General features: G+C 41.3%; 1 protein-coding gene across 3 annotated transcripts in view; it reads right to left on the bottom strand.

The window, feature by feature from the left end:
• Positions 1-3767: 3767 nt before the first annotated feature.
• The window catches only part of DSP (desmoplakin), a 125567-nt gene continuing 110862 nt past the window's right edge, over positions 3768-18472 (bottom strand). For 2 of the 3 annotated variants that reach the window (XM_074398421.1, XM_039462589.2), the window contains exons 16-24: positions 16837-17003; positions 16294-16432; positions 15593-15786; positions 14005-14167; positions 13313-13396; positions 12777-12884; positions 12032-12130; positions 8699-10993; positions 3768-7720 (exon numbers count right to left, since the gene is read on the bottom strand). In XM_074398421.1, coding sequence (XP_074254522.1) covers positions 4484-7720; positions 8699-10993; positions 12032-12130; positions 12777-12884; positions 13313-13396; positions 14005-14167; positions 15593-15786; positions 16294-16432; positions 16837-17003 — 6486 coding nt within the window. In that variant the 3' untranslated portion in view covers positions 3768-4483. The remainder of the gene's footprint in view (positions 7721-8698; positions 10994-12031; positions 12131-12776; positions 12885-13312; positions 13397-14004; positions 14168-15592; positions 15787-16293; positions 16433-16836; positions 17004-18472) is intronic. The other variant, XM_039462590.2, reaches the window with a different exon arrangement.

Here is an 18472-nt window from a genome sequence, read left to right as displayed (position 1 = left end):
TTTAAATAGTGCAATGAGCTTTCGCTTATCCATGCTTCAGCTCATTGTGGACGTTTTGCCACCTTTCCGTCTCGTCTCTCCACATTCAAAGCCTCGCCCATTTATTTTTGATGAATTCTTTCAAAGTTGCAGATTCTTCACCCCCCAAATATGTTAGCATACATGTTCTAAGAACATTTTCCTGCGTAACGCAATACATGATCAAACCTAAGAAAATTAGTAATTTTGTAAAATCATTTATTATGCAGTTCATATTCCAATATCCCCACTGTCCCCAAAATTATTTCTATAGCAGTTTCGTTTTTCAACCCATGAGCTATAATTAATTATTGTCTCTTTTAATCCAGATCAGCCTCCTTCACCCTTTTTTTTTTTTTTTTTTTTTTTTTTTTTTTTTTTTGAGATGGAGTCTTGCAGTGTTGCCCAGGATGGAGTGCAGTGGCACAATCTCAGCTCACTGCAACCTTTGCCTCCCGGGTTCAAGCCATTCTCCTGCCTCAGCCTCCCAAGTAGCTGGGACTACAGGCACGCACCACCATGCCTAGCTAATTTTTGTATTTTTAGTAGAGACGGGGTTTCTGCATGCTGGCCGGGATGGTCTTGATCCCTTGACCTTGTGATCCGCACACTCTTCCAAAGTGCTGGGATTAAAGGCATGAGCCACCGTGCCCGGCCCACCCTCATTTTTAAATTAAATCACTAAATGTGATGAGCCTAGGCAGTTGTCTTGTAGAATGTCCCTCATTCTGGATTTGTCAGATTTTGTTTCCATCATAATTAGACTCAGTTTGAGCACTTTTGCAAGAATACTACATAAGAAATGTTGTGTACCTCTTATTACAACCCAGGGGGACACATATGTAAATTACATTAGTACTGTAATGCTAAATTTTTTCGCTTGGTAAAAGTGGGGGTTACATCTCTTCATTCTAATAGTACCTTTTCCCCTTAGGAATTGGTAAGCAATCTGTGGATTATTCCTTGAGACGCTAAGAATACCGTGTTCCCCAACTACTTTATACAGTCCTTCACTGAATCTGCTGTTACATAAGGAGTTATAAATGATTCTGTAATAGTATCATGCCTTCTATGTTTATTAACTGACATTCTTTCCACACCTCCATTTTAGTGTTTTCTTTGCTATGGAATCAAGATGCCTTTAAAGTTATTGACTTAAGGTTTTTTAAATTCAATATAATATACTTGTTTAACATCATAATTCTTGTTGATGGTCAAATTGTCACAAATATGGCCAGTGGAAGACACATTAAGCCATATGTGTCTTTGACGTATCCCTATTAGGCTTTGATAACACAAGCTTAACTTTGTACATTTCCTACCCACGACCTGGAATTAGCCTTTGTAGTTTCCCCAAATGGTTTTAACTCTCAGAATCCAACCCATTTTATATTACTTTTTAAAACGTTTTCAAGCCCACGTGTCAAACCTTGGTTTCCTTTTGCACTTTGTTTACCCGGGTGAAAGAACTGTGGGGGAATTTTTTGGTGAACAATTATTTCTAAAGGCAAATAGCACAGTCCTCACCTAAAAAAAAAAAAAAAAAAAAAAAAAAAAAAAAAAAAAAAAAAAAAAGTCGTAAGACTATGAATAGGCAGCACCATAAAATACAGAAGTGGGCTAGAAGCTGGTAAGAGAAGAGTATGAAATTAATGTATTCATACTCTTCCCATGGTATCCTTACTTTTTATTTGCATTTCCATAATTAGCCGGTTGGTCTGGAAAATGTGAGACTATTTCTGATGTGACATGACTCCTGATAAAAAGTTCTAGTGTCTGTTTCCCTGTTTGTGTATGTGAACCAAATTAAACCTTAGGCCAGGTCAAACCTATCCTCTCTTCAGGATGCAGCCCACGTCATCTCAGAGCTTCATGACAACTTTGGCAGAGGAAGTAGGAAAGAATTATCAATTGACTGTACTCTGCAGTTACTGTTTCAGCCCGAGGAACTGCTCTACACTGATGCTGAACTGTTTTGCTATCACTCTCCTGGAGTGGTCTCCAGACTCCTGTCCTAGGCTAGGCCTCTGTTATGGATTGGATTGGGTCCCTAAAAAATTCATGTTTTAAGTACTAATCCACAATGTGATTGTATAAAGAGATAGAGCCCTAAGAGGTAATTAAGGTTACATGAGGTCATAAAGAAGGGAGAGGTACTCTACTCAGGTAAGACTGGCAGCCACCCATGAGCCGGGTCTCACTAGAAACCAACCTGGCTGCACCTTGATCTTGTCCTTTTGGCTCCAGAACTGTGGGAAAATCCACTTCTGTTGAAACCACTGTCTGTGGCATCTTGTTATGGTAGAGTGAAGTGACTAATACGGTCTCTCAGCTCTAGTATAAGGGATTTCCTTCATTTTTCCCAACACAGCATTTACGTTTTTCTTCCTCCTTTTGGATTATGAAGGCCATTTTTGCACCATGTATTTCTAGCATAGACTCCATGGCTTCTGGCACAATGCATGGCACATGAACTCAGTATTTGATGTATAAAACTAATTTCAACTCCTCCAAATTGGGAGAGGGAGTAAGAGGAAGAGGTGAGATAAGGAAGGAGAGAGTGCCGTGGAAGAAAAGTGGCCTGTGCAAAAACAATGGAGGTGATTTTCACCCTAAGTACCAAAAGCCCAAATGATTTATCTAATCTTAATGATCTTTTTTGTTCTATACAATTAGCATTGTTTTCCTATTTTCTACCTGTACTACAAAATTTGATTGCATTATAACTGCTGGCATTTGAAAGCTGTCCCACTGATTGCTTTATCTGTTTCTGTCCCCACCCAGATTGCAACTGCTTTGTCGTCAGGGGGCTTGTAAGTCATACTCCTTCATACCTACTCCAATACTAGAGATGGTAGGTATTCAGTGAAGTCATGTTAATCTAACGACAAATGTGTGAATTTTAGTAGTTTCTCTTTGATCCAAAGGAATAGGCTTATATTTCCTTTGGATCAAAGGAAGAGCCAAGAACTCTTCAGAAATCCTTTTCATGGGTTCCAGGACAATTTTTTCCTCTTAAAGGACAAAATGAAACACTATCTACTTTGAGGATATCCAAAAAGGCACCTTAGCAACTTCATATTTTTTCAATGCTATGATGGTGACTTTTGCCAACGCTACTTGGTACTCAGTGTCCAGAATAAACTAGAACACGGTATTGACCTCTAGGCTGGCTTCTTTACACAGTACTTCTTTCCAAGGACTCCACTGGTGCATGACAGGCATCTGAGAAGTGCTAAAGAACTACCTTCAAAAGATCACCTTCTAATACGAATGTAGAACCAAATTATTTTTTGTTTTTGTTTTTGTTTTTTTGTTTTTTTTGAAACGGAGTCTCACTCTGTTGGCAGGCTGGAGAGCAATGGCGCGATCACAGCTCACTACAACCTCTGCCTCCTGGGTTCAAGCAATTCTCCTGCCTCAGCCTCCAGAGTAGCTGGGATTACAGGCACATACCACCACACCCAGCTAATTTTGTATTTTTAATAGAGACGGGGTTTTACCATGTTGGCCAGGATGGTCTTGATCTCCTGATCTTGTGATCCACTCGCCTCGGCCTCCCAAAGTGTTGGGATTACAGGTGTGAGCCACTGCACCCGGCCAGAACCAAATAGTTTTTTTAATGGTATTTCTTCATAGGTATTTAGTAAACAAATGTTTTTAAACCTATGTTATGATAAAAAGCTGCTGCTGAATATTTATACATGTTTAAAAACATCATTAAATTAAAACACAAAAACTTCAAAAACTTCAAAAGTCTAAAAGTTTATTGCCAGAATAGCAAACTTCATAGACACCTTTTTAAAGTACATCGAAAATGACAAGCAAAATAAACGGAAAACTTTGACCAAAGAAAAGCAAAGATTGTTGCTGTCATGCACAGTCAAATTAATATCAAAGCAAACAAGTACATGAAAGAGCATATGGGTTACACAATCCACTCTAAAACTAAAGGAGGCTCATTCCAAAATGCTTGGGTTTGGGTTGCGTGTTTGAGAGAGGGGCTGGTGCTGGGAGGGTAATTATCTACTAATACAGCAAATGGAAATATTTAGATGAGAAGCAGAATGACTAAAATATGAGTGATCCATTTAATTTTTATCTCCAAGAATAGAAAACTGTATTAAAGGCTTCCAAAGTTAAAGAGCTGATTTAAAAAAAAAAAAAAAAAAAAAAAAGGCACACAGGAGAAGAAACAAATTCTAAGTTCAATTTGTGCTGCTGTTACAACTGATTAGCATTTCAGACGCCCTGCATCCAAATGTACTACTTATTTAAGATGAGCTAAGAAGATAAAAAGCCAGAAGAGCCTTTACTGTTTGATTTCAACAATGGCTATGTTTTCTGTAAGCATAGAACATCCTATCACTCTACTGCAAGCACCGGGATTTTCTTTTTTATTATTTAATAAAGTGGAAATTAATATAAATGAAACCAAGGTATAGCAACCACTCCCAACTGACCACTAGTGCCCAATAGAGCTACTGCTAAATGAGTAGGAGTAAGAGTAGGAAGAATTCCCTGTGGCGTCAAAGCTTCCTCTCCGGGACCCACTGCGGGACCCGGAGCGAGATCCGGAGCGAGATCCCGAGCGGGAGCCGGAGCGGGAGCCCGGAGCCGAAGACATGTTGTAAGGGCTGGGTAAGCCCTTGGACGACACGGAGGCGGCTTCCAGAAGGCGCAGCCCAGTGATGTCTTCTACCATGGAGCGATTTATGGCATCCTTGTAAGATATTTTTAATTTGGTTTTGGGGCAGGTCAGGATTTTGGCATAGCTGTTGATGTCTTGCAGCCTCTGGGCGGCGCGGCCGTCGATGAACCCCTTCCGGATGGCTTCTTCCGTGCTTATCCTCCCATGCACTTCCGGGTCAACAAGGCCTCCCGTGAGGTACTGGAACTCCAGGAAGCGCTGGCCAGCCTCGTACGGGAGCCATTTTTCTTTCACTGCCTCTGCCGCCGACATCTTCTTCTTTCCCTTCACACCCTCGAAGCCTATGAAGGCTTTCTGAGCAGGCTTCAGCCTGGTGGCCATGTCTTGGTCAATCACACCCTGGGAGACTGCGTCCTGAAGTGACAGCTTCTGGCCTGTGGTTGGGTGGATGATGCCACCTGTGCAGGCCTGAGCCTCCAGAAGCCTCTGACCGGTGATGCTGTCGACGATGCCCCGCTCTATACCTTCCGTAATGGAGATTTTCTCCAGGTTTTCTGTGTCAAAGATGGCTGCAATGGGGCTTGATTCTTCCAGGGAGTCTGAAAAAGAACTGCTCCTTATGGTTAAATTCCTGACATTGGATATGGTGGAAAGCTTACTTACTGATTCATGCCGGGAGCTGCTAAAAACATCATCGCTGACACCACTGCCCAGGCTGCTGCTGGTGCCAACACCATTTTTCAAGGAGATCATGTCAGCAAACTGAGTGAGGCTGAGGCTGCCCGATCTGTACTGATCAAAGAACTTCCTGTCAACAAGGCCCTTGTCAATAGCGTCTTGAATATCATACTGACTGCCTGTCTTTCTGTCTACCAGGACCACCCTGGTGGAGCCATCTGATCCTGTGATGGTTATTTCTTCCCACTCACATTCCTGCTCACACAGTTCTTTGAAGGTTTCATAATCAATTAGGCCCTTCTTGTAGGCCTCTTGAACAGACATTTCTTTATTGGTTTCTGGGTCAACTATGACCACTCTACGCTTTCTGAGGGTATTCTTTTGTGATGTCTGCACCTGTTTCTTCTTTTCTTTCAGAGGCAGAAGGCAGAGCCCTGTTTCTTCATCCTTAATGCATCTTTCTTTTAGTTGCAGATAGGTAAGATTTTCTTCAGTGTTGGGGTCAAAAAATCCTTTGGTATCATCACTTGGATCTGAGAGAATCTCACTGAGTTCCTCATTGAAATAGCCCCTCTTATACGCTATGTCAACTGGTAAACGATGGCTCTCCTTCGGGTCAATGATCCCCCCGGTTGCGATCTGTGCTTCTAATAAGCGAATACCATGGCCCTTTTCAATGAGTTCCTTATTCATGGCTTGGAACAAAGAGATGATGTTTCCTGTTTCAGGATCGTTATACCCAGTGACGGCTCGTTCTGCAGACAGGAGCTTCTCTTTGAACTCAATGCCCACCAGACCTCTTTTGTAGGCTTCCTCCACCGGTAACCTCAAGTTGCTAACAGGATCCACTATAAAGCCGGTAGCTGCTTGGGCTTCCAGCAACTCTAGAGCAGTACCAGGTCGGACTAAGCCAATTTTCATTGCCTCATAAATGCCGAGCTTCTGTTTTGTGGTCTCATTGTATATGCCTGCTATGCAGCTTGAACCCTGGAGGAAGTCCTTAATTCTCTCACCAACCTCATCATAAGAAATCTGACCAGATTCCAGTTCATTGACAGTGGACGGTCTCAATATACCAGAATCTACTAGCTCGGTGACGGTCACAGGTTGTCTGATTCCTTGGAAGGACATGCTTCTCTTCTGTACTGAGAGCAAGAGCAGACCAGTATGTGATTCGATTCTGCACCGTTCCTTCAGCTGCACGTAACTGACCTTCTTTTTGGTGACTGGATCCACAAAATTTTTCTGACTGTCTCGGGGATCATTCAGGGATCGATACAAATCTCTATCAATCAGCCCCCGGGCCAAAGCAACGTCTTTTGGCAAAAAGACACTGTTCACAGGGTCTACTACACCCCCTGAAGCAATCTGGGCTTCCAGCAGGCGCATTCCAGTTTCTCTATCAATCAAATTTTTCTTGACGGCTTCTGAAACAGATACTGTCTTGCCTGAAAATGGATCATCAAAACCAGTGATAGCTTTTTCTGCTGTATATATCTGCTGGCGGTCATCGAAGTCAATGAGGTCCCGAGCTATGGCACTGTCGACAGTCAGCTTCTCATTCCGATGGGGATCAATTATACCACCTGTAGCTGCCTGGGCCTCCAGAAGCATGACTGTGGATTCTGCACTGATTAATTTCTTTCTCTTAGCCTCTACCAAGGAGTATTTTTCCTTAGGAGAAGCAGATGCTCCAGCAATAGCTCCTGCACCCCGAAGGAAAGGCTGTATTTCAGAAGCAACTTCTTCCACTGACTTCTTCCCCTTCAATAGTTTATCCAAGGTTGTTTTGTCAATCAGCTGACACTCATAGAGCTGCATCGCCGTCACCTTCTTCCTCAGCCCATCAAACACCAGCTTGGAGGTGTCAACAGTCCACTCACATTCAGTCTGGGTCTCCCGATGGGACCCATATGGACGCTGTCTGAGTTTATCAATCTCCCTCTGATACCGGGAACGTTCTGTTTCCAACTGTGACTGTGTCTCTCGGGTAGAATCCTCCAGCTTACGCCTGCACCTCTCTTCAATCCTCTTGATCTCTGCTTGGAGTCTTTCAATCTCACTCCGAAGACTGTTCTTCTCTCTCTCACTCTTTTCTCTCTCTGATTCTATCTTCCTAATAGCCTCCTCCTTGCGGGAATACTGAGTCTTCCACTGATTCAGGTCATTCTGAATCTGCTGTTTCTCACACTCCAGGCGCTGTTTCACCCTGGTTTCTGCCTCTAGAGTTGCTTTTGCACGATTCAGCTCATCCTCCAGCCTCTGCAGCCTTGCCTTGTCTTGCTCCAGGACTTTGATTTTCACCAGAAGGCTCTCTCTTTCCTGCACCACCTGAGTGCACTGATTCTTCGATTCCTGAATCCTATTAGATGCCTAGAATTGAAAAAGAAATGGGAAAAAATAATTTTTTGAATCATCACAAATTCTTTTCTTGTATCTATCTTTTAAAAGAAGCCTTACCTATTTTTTATTTCTATGTTTTCCCTGGATACACTATGAGCTTGTTATTTTACACATTTGTGGGAAAAGTTCTGTAGATATATGTTGCCACTTTGATAAATGGCTTCATACTTACAATTTTTTTTCTAAAGAAGGAACTATAAGTTGTAGACCTGTCTTACTCCTAACAATAATTATGCTTTGAAAAAATGTGGGGAGTTTTGTTCCAGGTTATCATACCTGCTACAACTACATCTCACCTGTTACAATTAGATGAAGATACTTAATGAAGCAATACAAATATATGAAGCTATATATACAAAATATATATATATATATATATATATATATATACATACACACACACCACACACACACCCCAACCCAGCCACATACAAATACTGTCTGTAGAAGTTAAATGTGTTAGAAGTTAGAAGAAGAAAAGGCAAACAAAAAGAAACGCACTAGGGCCATGATCAAAAGCGAACACAGAATATTGCATGCAGAAAACTCAGCTATGCCAGCAAAAGAAAAAGTGATTTAAAAATTGCATAGAGAAGCACTTTAGTATGGCTTCTATTTGAGAAAATTTTCACTACAAATGTATGCCACAGCTCACTAAGAGCTATCTTCTAAGAAGCAGGATGTCACATTCAGAGGAAGTGCTCTTCGATGTTATACATGTATTAGAGTTCTTAAAAGCAGGGCCAAACACAGGCTACCCAGTGATCAGCATTTGATGCAATGACATTGTTTTAAAGCAGTTATCTGGATTATGACAGGAAGAAGCAGAGCAATAAAAAGTCTTTCTATAAGCATCTATCTAAGCAGCAAGAGCACAGTTCAGATTAGATGAAAATGGAATGAATAATTTGAGAAACAGTGAAGCTGTGATCAAATATTTGTGAATACCTCTAAAGCCTGCTTTTGGAATTTCTCAATTTCCTGTCTCAAATTTTCCCTCTCTCTCTGTAAATCATTAATCAGCCCCTGCAGTTCCAGGGTTCGGTTGTTGCTGATCTGCAGCTGGCTCCTCAGTTCGGCGATGGTTGCATTTTTATCACTGTCCGCTTCGCTTCGTCCCCTCCTCAGGTCATCGTACTCCAGCCTCAGGTTCCGCAGTTCTTCTTCCAACATCAAGTGCTCCTTGGTCAGGTTCTCTGTGAGAGACTGCAGCCTCTCAATTTCTATTTTGCTTTCATTTAAGCTTCTGCTTTTCTCTTCTATCGCCTTCTGGAAATGCTCGTTCCTCAAGTGGGCCTGTTTGACACTTTCCTGTTCCTGGAGTAACTGCCGCCTCAGGGCCTCGACCTCAGAGGAGAGCCTCCTCAGCTCTTCCTGGGTCCTCTGCTTCTCCCTCAGGTGGCCATCCAGCACGTCCCTCTGCTGTCGGAGGTCATCCTCGCTCCTCTTCTTCACAATGGACGCCTGCTCCACCTGTTGGGTCAGGTTGGTGATTTTGATGGCTTGTTCCTTCAGCGACCTCCTCATGCCTTCCAGCTCTTCCTCCAGCTTCTTCCTCTTGCAGGAGTCTTCTGACGCTGTCCTCTTCAGCCGAGTCAGCTCCTCTTCCACCTTCTGCTTCTGCAGCTGCAGCTCTTTGAGAGAGCTCTGGAACCGTGTGATATCCTGGTCCTTCACAGTCCTCTCCTGGGAAACCCTTTCATAGTCGATTCTCAGGCGTGTCAGTTCTTGTTCCTGAACCTTCAGTTTGTTTGTTGTCTCCATCACACTACTGTTTGCTTTCTGCAGATCATACTGGACTCTTTGTAATCTCGCATTTTCATCTTCCAGGCATTTCCGCTCGTTCGTTTCTTTGTCGATCAGTTGTTTTAACCTTTCTATCTCCTTGTTTTTATCCTGGATGGTTTTGGCAGCATCGTCAAGAGACTGCTTATATCTTACGCTCTCCTCTGTTCGCATCTGAGTGACTTGTCTCAGCTCAACCTCCAGCTGCTGTTTCCTCTGAGACGCCTCAGAGCCAGTGGCCTTATGCTGCTGGACGTCTTCTTCCACCCTCCTGAGATTCTCCGTGGTCTGGGCTAGAGTGTTCTTCAGCCTCTTTACTTCTTCAGATAAGCTCCTGTTTTCTCGGGTGAGACTGTCTATCTGAGCCCGGTAGCCACTGGTATCCTCTTCCTTCTGCATGGTGAGCTGGTGGATGGTGGTCTTAGTGATGTTGATCTCGGTCTCGAACTGATTTTTTAAGCTAATGATCTCCTCATCGTAATTGTTTCTTACCTTACTCAGTTCATTTTCGTATTCCCAGCGGCGCTTGGCCTCCTCCTGAAACTCAGCTTTGAGTCTCTCGATCTCCTTATTTTTGTCCTGAATGGTCTTGGCAGCCTCCTCCAGGGACTGCTTGTGGCGTGCATTGTCCTCAGAGCGCTGCTGCATGACCTGCTTCAGCTCTATCTCCAGGTGCTGCTTCTTCTGCATTATCTCAGAGCCACAGGCTTTCTGCTGAAGGGCATTTTCTTCAGCTCGCCTTCGCTGCTCAGTGGCCTGCAAGATGCTGTCATTGAGCCTGACAATTTCATCCTTCAGATCGCGATTTTCCCTTGAGAGTCTATCAAGCTGATTTCTAAGACTTTTGGAATCATCCTCTTTTTGCATGGATATCTCCTTGATGGTGGTCTTCGTAATGTTAATCTCTGTTTCATACTTGTTCCTTAAATTACTCATCTCCTCATTATAGTGATTTCTTACCTTTGCCAGCTCATTTTCATATTCTCTCTTCCGAGCGCCTTCCTCCTGCAGAAGAACCCTCAGCCTTTCAATCTCGTACTCCTTCTCCTTGATGGCTTTCTCAGACTCTAATTTCTGCCAACCGAGGCTCTCCTTTTCACATTGCCTTGCTTTCTGCAGTTGGTCATAGTCATTCTTCTGCTGGTCAAATCTGTCTTCCACAGATTTTCTTCTTCTCTTTTCATCTTCAATCTCGTAAGTCAGTCGGGTGATCTTCTCATTGAGTTCTTTTATTTGGCCATAGCACTTGTCTAGATTTTGCTTAGCCGACTTCCCATCCAGCTCAGCCTGTCTCTTCAGTTCCTCCAGGCTTGCAAGCTTGGCTTTGAACTGGGAACACTCTGCCTGGTATTTCTGCAGGTTCTGATCCAGGAATTTGTTCTTATTACAGTTTTCCGAGTTGGCATCTCGGGCCAGTCTGAGTTCCTCTTCTAAAACTTCAATCTTGGTATTTTTCAGCTGTGGAAGTGAAATCAGAAATTATGACTAAAGAAAAACACCTCATATTTCAAGAAAGAAGCAGTACTTTTCACCTCCCAGACCAATGTGCATTCTCATTTCTCTTTACACACACGGACACACATGTAAAGAGTGATCCAAGGCAAGAACTACTAAGCAAAAATTCAAGAAATCTGGATTCTCATGATTCTCATCATTATTCTTCTACCAGCTGCTCATATGATCTTAACAAATGATATATTATCTTTGACTCTGAGCTTCCTTATCTGTAAAGTGAGGTAATTTCTTTCAAGATCAAAAGCTTGCGATTTCATCAATTATGTTCCCTTTATTTCCAGTTTACATTAAGTTTACATATACACTCAATTTAAGTATCATAAAAAAGGGATCACTCACTCAACATAAAAAATTCAAATATATCTAGTCCAAGATGTTCTTATCCTTAATTTAACACAAAGAAATAAAGCAAATTCCTTGACCAAACATTAAATAAAATGACTTTTGTTTGGCAAAGTTGTTGCAATATTGCAAATATCACTTAAATTCATTTAAAGCAATGTATTTGAGGATGAAACTAACCCCAGACTTACAAACAAGCAGTACTATACTAAACCTTTAGAGGAAATAGTTTTTTATTTTATTTTGAGATGGAGTCTCACTCTGTTGCCAGGCTGGAGTGCAATGGCATGATCTCAGCTCACTGCAACCTCCGCCTCCTGGATTCAAGTGATTTTCCTGCCTCAGCCTCCTAAGTAGCTGGGACTACAGGCACGCACCACCACACCCAGCTTATTTTTATATTTTTAGTAGAGACCGGGTTTCACCATGTTGTCTAGGATAGTCTCGATCTCCTAACCTCATGATCCAACTGCCTCAGTCTCCCAAAGTGCTGAGATTACAGGCATGAGCCACTGTGCCCAGCATAGAGGAAACGGTTTTACCAGGAGTGTGTCCAAATCCACATTATAATGTGGAAGTAATAATAAGGATCTATTCTGTTCTTTTTTGACACTCCAAGGAAAGACAGTGGTAAATTACCTTCAGATCTTCCAAACTCTTTAGCATCTCACTTAAGAACCTGTAATAGTCTCCAGATCTTGTAAGTAGTTCAATATACCGAGCATGAACATCTGCAGCCTTGAAGAAAAGAAAAAGAAACACATATTGCATCAAAAAAAAAAAAGTTCTATGCAATTTGACCAATTTTGTTTTCTAAAATAATAAAATAGTGAAATTATAAAGAGTGAATTCTCTTCTGTAGTGTGTGCTCATTCCAAAGTCAGCAAAACAAAGTACAGCAAAACAAAGGGCCAAAAATGTATCCCATTCTCATCACTCCAGGCTGTTTCCCCTAAACCATCTGACAGGTGATAGTCTCTGACATCTTTGAGAAGAGGCTGTCTTTTAGAAATTTCTATAGTTTCTACTTATATATATATATATATATATATAATTTTATTGCACTTTAGGTTCTGGGGTGCATGTGCAGAACATTCAGTATTGTTTATAGTTTCTACTTTTTAGAAGTCTCTTTAATCAAACCCAGAAATTTAAGCCCAATTTCTACAAAGACTCTAACAGAGTCCTGATCGTTTCTGAAAATGTATCATACATAAATGACTCATACTGGAGGACGCATAACCTGCTATTAAACCTTTTAAAATGGATATCCTTAAACGGGATGAAATCTGCGATGGTGGTAAGGAAGACAGGCAGGAGACAGGGAAAAGGGACGAGGCAGAAGGAGGGGCAAGTTTTAAGAGATACACAACAGCATATATACCTCTTGCAGAATCACCCCAGAAGGGGACTGAACCATGGTCCTCTTGATAGGTATGTTCAGCAGAGTTTCCAGTCCTGAGGTGTATGAGGCCAGCTGGAGCTCATAATCCTGCAGCATAATGAAGTTTAAGAAAAGCAGTCTTCATGGACTTAAAAAGCATCACTAACAGCTACAGTTCCACAGTTTTAAATCATCAGGCTGGATGTCTAATTGCCAACCCCAAAGATAACGTGCCACTAGTGTCCAAGCAGCTAATATTACATTACTAAACCAAGCGGTACACCTTTGTATGCTAAACGGAGAATGTAGCACCTAGCACCAGTCAAAGACTAGAAACCAGCCCATTCAAATGGATATTGCCAATGTGGAATGAATTCGAGCTAACAGATTTTAAATTTTTATGGTTTGTTTAGAAGAAAATATGCAAAGGCCATAATTACTATCCTCAAGAAGTGTGTAATCTTTACAACAAATCAAGTCATGCAGTTAATAATAATCTTGGTGAAACACCAACATTCTTTATGAAGCCAACATACCTTAATTGAATTTGCACAAAGTTCAGCAATTTTTTGTACTTCCTCTGATTTGTCTCGTTTGCCAGATATTTCACTGTGCAAGTTCTATACAAAATGTAAAATATTTACCAATGTTAATGCATATAAATATTTTTACATAAATGTGATTTCACTCTTTTACCACTGTTATTTGTACCTTCTTTTTTTCAGTTTATTACTACATGTACTAGTCTCATATTCTTATAGTTATGCTTAGGAGAGGAGCATTTTTTCCATTCAGAAAAGAGAAGCAAGCTCTTTGTAACCTACTATCTGGAGACTATTATAGTTTCTTAAGTGAGATGCTGAAGAGTTTGGAAGATCTGAAACTCTTCAGCCTTGGTGACAGAGTGAGACTCCATCTCAAAAAAACAAACAAAAAAAAACCACGCTAATCAGCCTATTGTCTGGGCCTATCTCATCAATTTATAAAGATAATTTATGATAATGTGAAGAGAAGAACAATATTACATTATTTCTATGTTCATGATTGCATCTCCTTATAAACATCTCAGTTGCTTTTCCTCTGGGCATTCTTTAAGCCTTCACAAAATGGATTAATAATATTAAATATTCATCATTTCAAACCTAGGCACTGATGCAAAAGCCAGAGGAAAACATGAATTACACCCAATTAATCTCTGAACAGCTATGGAACAAGAATTGGCTTATACCTTCTGCTCATTCAGAAACCGCATGACTGTGTTGGAATCTCCAAATTTCATGGATTCTAAGGAATCCTGGCGGCGTTTAGCATCATAGAGCCACTTGCAGAAAGCCTGATAGTTATCACGATAGTTCCTCAGTTGCTTGATTTGTTTCTCCAGGTCCCATAATCTGGGGAGAAATAGATACAATAAAATCATTATCTTATTGGTTCCCAGAATACGTAAGGTAGAGTCACCCAGATATTCACTTGCTGTATACTCAAGAAAACCGATCATATGCCCACACAAAAATTTATACATGAACGTTCACAGCAGCACTTTTTATCATAACCAAAAATTGGAAATAACTCAAGTATCAACTGATGAAAGGATTAACAAAATGCGGTACTGCCGAACAATGGAATATTACTCAACCATAAAAACACATGAAAGTAGAAAATAAAATGAAGCACTGAAACATGCTACGACACAGATGAACTTTGAAAGCACGACACTAAGTGAAAGAAGCCAGTCACAATAGACCACATATTTTATGATTCCAGTTATACAAAATTTCTAGAACATGCAAATTCGTATTAGAGATGTTTTAAACGCTTATTTGCAGAAAGGCATTTCTTCTGTATGAGATTTAATTTTCAGCCGGGCACAGTGGCTCATGCCTGTAATCCCAGCACTTTGGGAGGCCGAGGCAGGTGGATCACCTGAGGTCAGGAGTTAGAGACCAGCCTGACCAACATGGAGAAACCCAATCCCTATGAAAAACACAAAATTAGCTGGGCATGGTGGCACATGCCTGTAATCCCAGCTACTCGGGAGGCTGAGGCAGAAGAATTGCTTGAACCTGGGAGGCGGAGGTTGCGGTGAACTGAGATCCTGCCATTGCACTCCAGCCTGGGCAACAAGAGTGAAACTCCATCTCAAAAAAAAAAAAATTTCATTTTCATAAATTTTTGGCGAATACTAACTCAAAGCAGCTACTCATTCCAATAGTGGTAACACTTTATAGGGTACAAAAGAGCTGGTTAAAGGGTTTCTGCTGTTTCTCTAAGACCCTGGATGGCACCTGGCCTGCACAGGGCTGGCTATTGTGATGCACTCTCCTTCAGTTTCTAACAAAGCTGCATACTAGCAGTCCAATAAAAGAGCATCCGTTATGCCTAAGTTACACAAAAAATAAAACCTCTGTTTTTGCAGGCCAGGCAGGGTGGCTCACTCCTGTAATCTCAGCATTTTGGTAGGCTGAGGCAGGTGGATCACAAGGTAAGGAGTCCGAGACCAGCCTGACCAACATGGTGAAACCCCGTCTCTACTAAAAATACAAAAATTAGCTAGGCAGGGTGGCACACGCCTGTAATCCTAGGTACTCAGGAGGCTGAGGCAGAAGAATCGCTTGAACCCAGGAGGCAGAGGTTGCAGTGAGCTGAGATCGTGCCACTGCACTCCAGCCTGGGTGACAGAGCAAGACTCCATCTCAAAAAAAAACGAAAACAAAAGCAAAGCCCCCTGCTTTCTACAGTGCTCCCTTCAAGTGACATCATCTTCTGAAAAACCAAAAGGGGAGAAGCTGGGGAAGGAGGGGAGGAGGCTCACACACCTGAAGTCTATCTGTTTATCTATCCTTTGCCATCGGTCTGTCAGCTGTGTGACTTTTTCACTGAACTTGCCCAGATCCAGGTCATAAAGCGGATACTGCTGTGAAGTCTGAGAGTGGATCTGCTGGGCTTTCTGCAGTTCTGTCTTCATGGTGGCCAACAACGACTTCTTCAAGTTCAAGTCATTTTTTATTTTCTGCAAGATGAAAAAAAAATGATGGCAAATTAATCCCTTCTCTCACTGGATGCTACACTACAAGTCACCAAATGGGCAGTGGGGGGAGTTTATAAAACACTTTAGAGTATTCACAATTTAAAGTGCTAACAGTCAACCCAGGAAAATATATTTACTGAATTGCATTTCCTAGTATTTGTTCCAATAATCTAGTTCCTTGTGCTATCCTGTTATAATTATAATGTATATGAACATATTAAAGGTTTTAAGAAGTCCCACAGTAAAGAAAGCAGTTTAACTCAGCATTCCCCAAACTAATCCCATCACAAATTACTTTCTCATACAGTTCCTGCTAAGACACTATGAAAAACAGAGCTCTAGAGATGACAAATGATGTCGACCTGTGTGGCTTTTGCAACCCAGTAATCCTAAAAACTCATGAAAACTGAGCGAGGCTTTATAATTGGGGAGCTCAGTCCTGAATTATTTCCTGTAAATTGGGCCACTGTTAAAAACCTTTCAAGTTACCTTCAATCCACAGCGGTAAGCCTCCACCTTATCCAGGTCCAGGCAGACAGTTTCCTCTTCAGTGAGCCTTGCTTCATAAACCTTTAACATGTCTTCTGTTTGAAGAATAGCTTGGAGCAGTGCCCTTACTGTGCATAAGCTGGAAAGAGCCAAAGAAGCAGATAAAATTGCCAGTGATATAATTCGTCTGTGAAGATTTGGCTCTCATAGCTAGTAATAAAAGAGAACAGTATCAAAGCAGATAAAAATTTGTCTATTTTTTTTTTAATCTATTGTGAGTCAGACCAGCATTTTGTATTCACTGAAGAATTCTCAAGTTCTGGCCCTCAGAGCATAGCTTAGTTCTAAGATAACATTACAGTTCAGAACAGTGGAATTAACATGCGAGGCTAGTGGAATTAACATGCTCTCCAAACCACAGAAGGACGTAAGTAAATCTCTAGTAAACAGAGAAACTGTAAGGCAAGCATCTAAAGCAAATGAAGTCTGACAAAATGAAGCTTGAGAAAAGGAAATTATGAGATTAGTGTTAGCTGAGTTTACCTATTTAAGTAGCCATCTGTAACACCATTGATATTTTCCAGTTTCTGAAATAGTCCAAATACTTCATTCTGTAAATAGCAGTACTTTTCAGAACCTCTGAAGTTAGCAAGCATATCTTTAAGCTGGTTGAGAACCTCAGCAATTGCTTGTGAATCATTCTGCACACTCTGTCAAAAACGAAGGAAAGCTCTTTTGATTTAGCTGTGTGATTCTTTTTATTACTGTACATATTTAAGGTGTACAATATGCTGTTTTAATACACATAGAAACAGTGAAATAATTATATCAGATAAGTAAATTAACACATCAGTCACCTTCCATAGTTATCTTTTTTAATATGTATGGTAAGAGCACCTAAAATCTACTCTCTTAGCAAAATTTCAATATACACGACAAGGTTACTACCTGTAGTCTGCCTGCTGAATTTAGATCTCTAGACTTATTCACCCTACACAAATGCAAGTGTGTATTATTTAACCTACATCTTCCCATTTCCTCCCCCTTCCCACCCCTGGTAACCACCATCCTACTCTCTGTTTCTATATGTTCAACTTTTTTTGTTTTTTTTGTTTGTTTGTTTGTTTTGAGATGGAGTTTCGCTCTTGTTACCCAGGCTGGAGTGCAATGACGCGATCTCGGCTCACCACAACCTCCGCCTCCTGGGTTCAAGCAATTCTCCTGCCTCAGCCTCCCAAGTAGCTGGGACTACAGCCACGCACCACCATGCCCAGCTAATTTTTTGTATTTTTAGTAGAGATGGGGTTTCACCATATTGACCTGGATAGTCTTGATCACTTGACCTCCGTGATCCATCCACCTCAGCCTCCCAAAGTGTTGGGATTACAGGCGTGAGCCACCACTCCCCGCCCTATTCAACGTTTTTCTTAGAATTTACACATAAGTAAACTCATACAGTATTTGTGTCTGGTGAACTTCAGTTAGCATACTGTCCTCTGTGTTCATCCATGCTTTTGCAAATGGTAGTATCTTTCTTTTTTAAAGCTAAATAGTACTCCATTGTGTGTGTGTGTGTGTGTGTGTGTGTGTGTACACTCAAGTGTCCAATAATGATGTTTTGGTCAATGAACTGCATACATAATGGTGGTTCCATAAGATAAACCACACACACACACACACACACACACACACACACACACACAAACACATACATATACATATATACATTCACACATGCATATAAACACATTTTATTTTTAAAGAGATGGGGACTTGCTCTGTTGGCTAGGCTGGAGTACAGTGGCATATCAGCAGCCTCCAACTCCTGAGCTCAAGTAATTCTCCCTCCTCAGGCTCCCAGGCAGCTGGGATTACAGGCATGTGCCACTGCATCCAGCCCTATAAGATTATAATACTGTATTTTTATTGTATCTTTTTGATGTTTAGATATATTGAGATGTACAAATACTTACCACTATGTCACAATTGCCCACAGTATTCAGTACAGTAACATGCCCCACAGGTTTATAGCCTGTGTGTATAGTAGGCTATACTGTCTAGGTTTGTGTAAGTATGCTCTATGATGCCTGCATGACAAAATCGCCTAACAACACATTTCTCAGAATGCATCCCAGTCATTAAGAAACACAGCTACATATCACAGTTTTGGCATACTGAT

The sequence above is a fragment of the Saimiri boliviensis genome, chromosome 4, assembly GCF_048565385.1.
Source record: "Saimiri boliviensis isolate mSaiBol1 chromosome 4, mSaiBol1.pri, whole genome shotgun sequence".
NCBI lineage: Eukaryota > Metazoa > Chordata > Mammalia > Primates > Cebidae > Saimiri > Saimiri boliviensis.
Note: the sequence above shows the minus strand (reverse complement) of the source record. Positions and strands in the feature narration are given on the sequence as shown.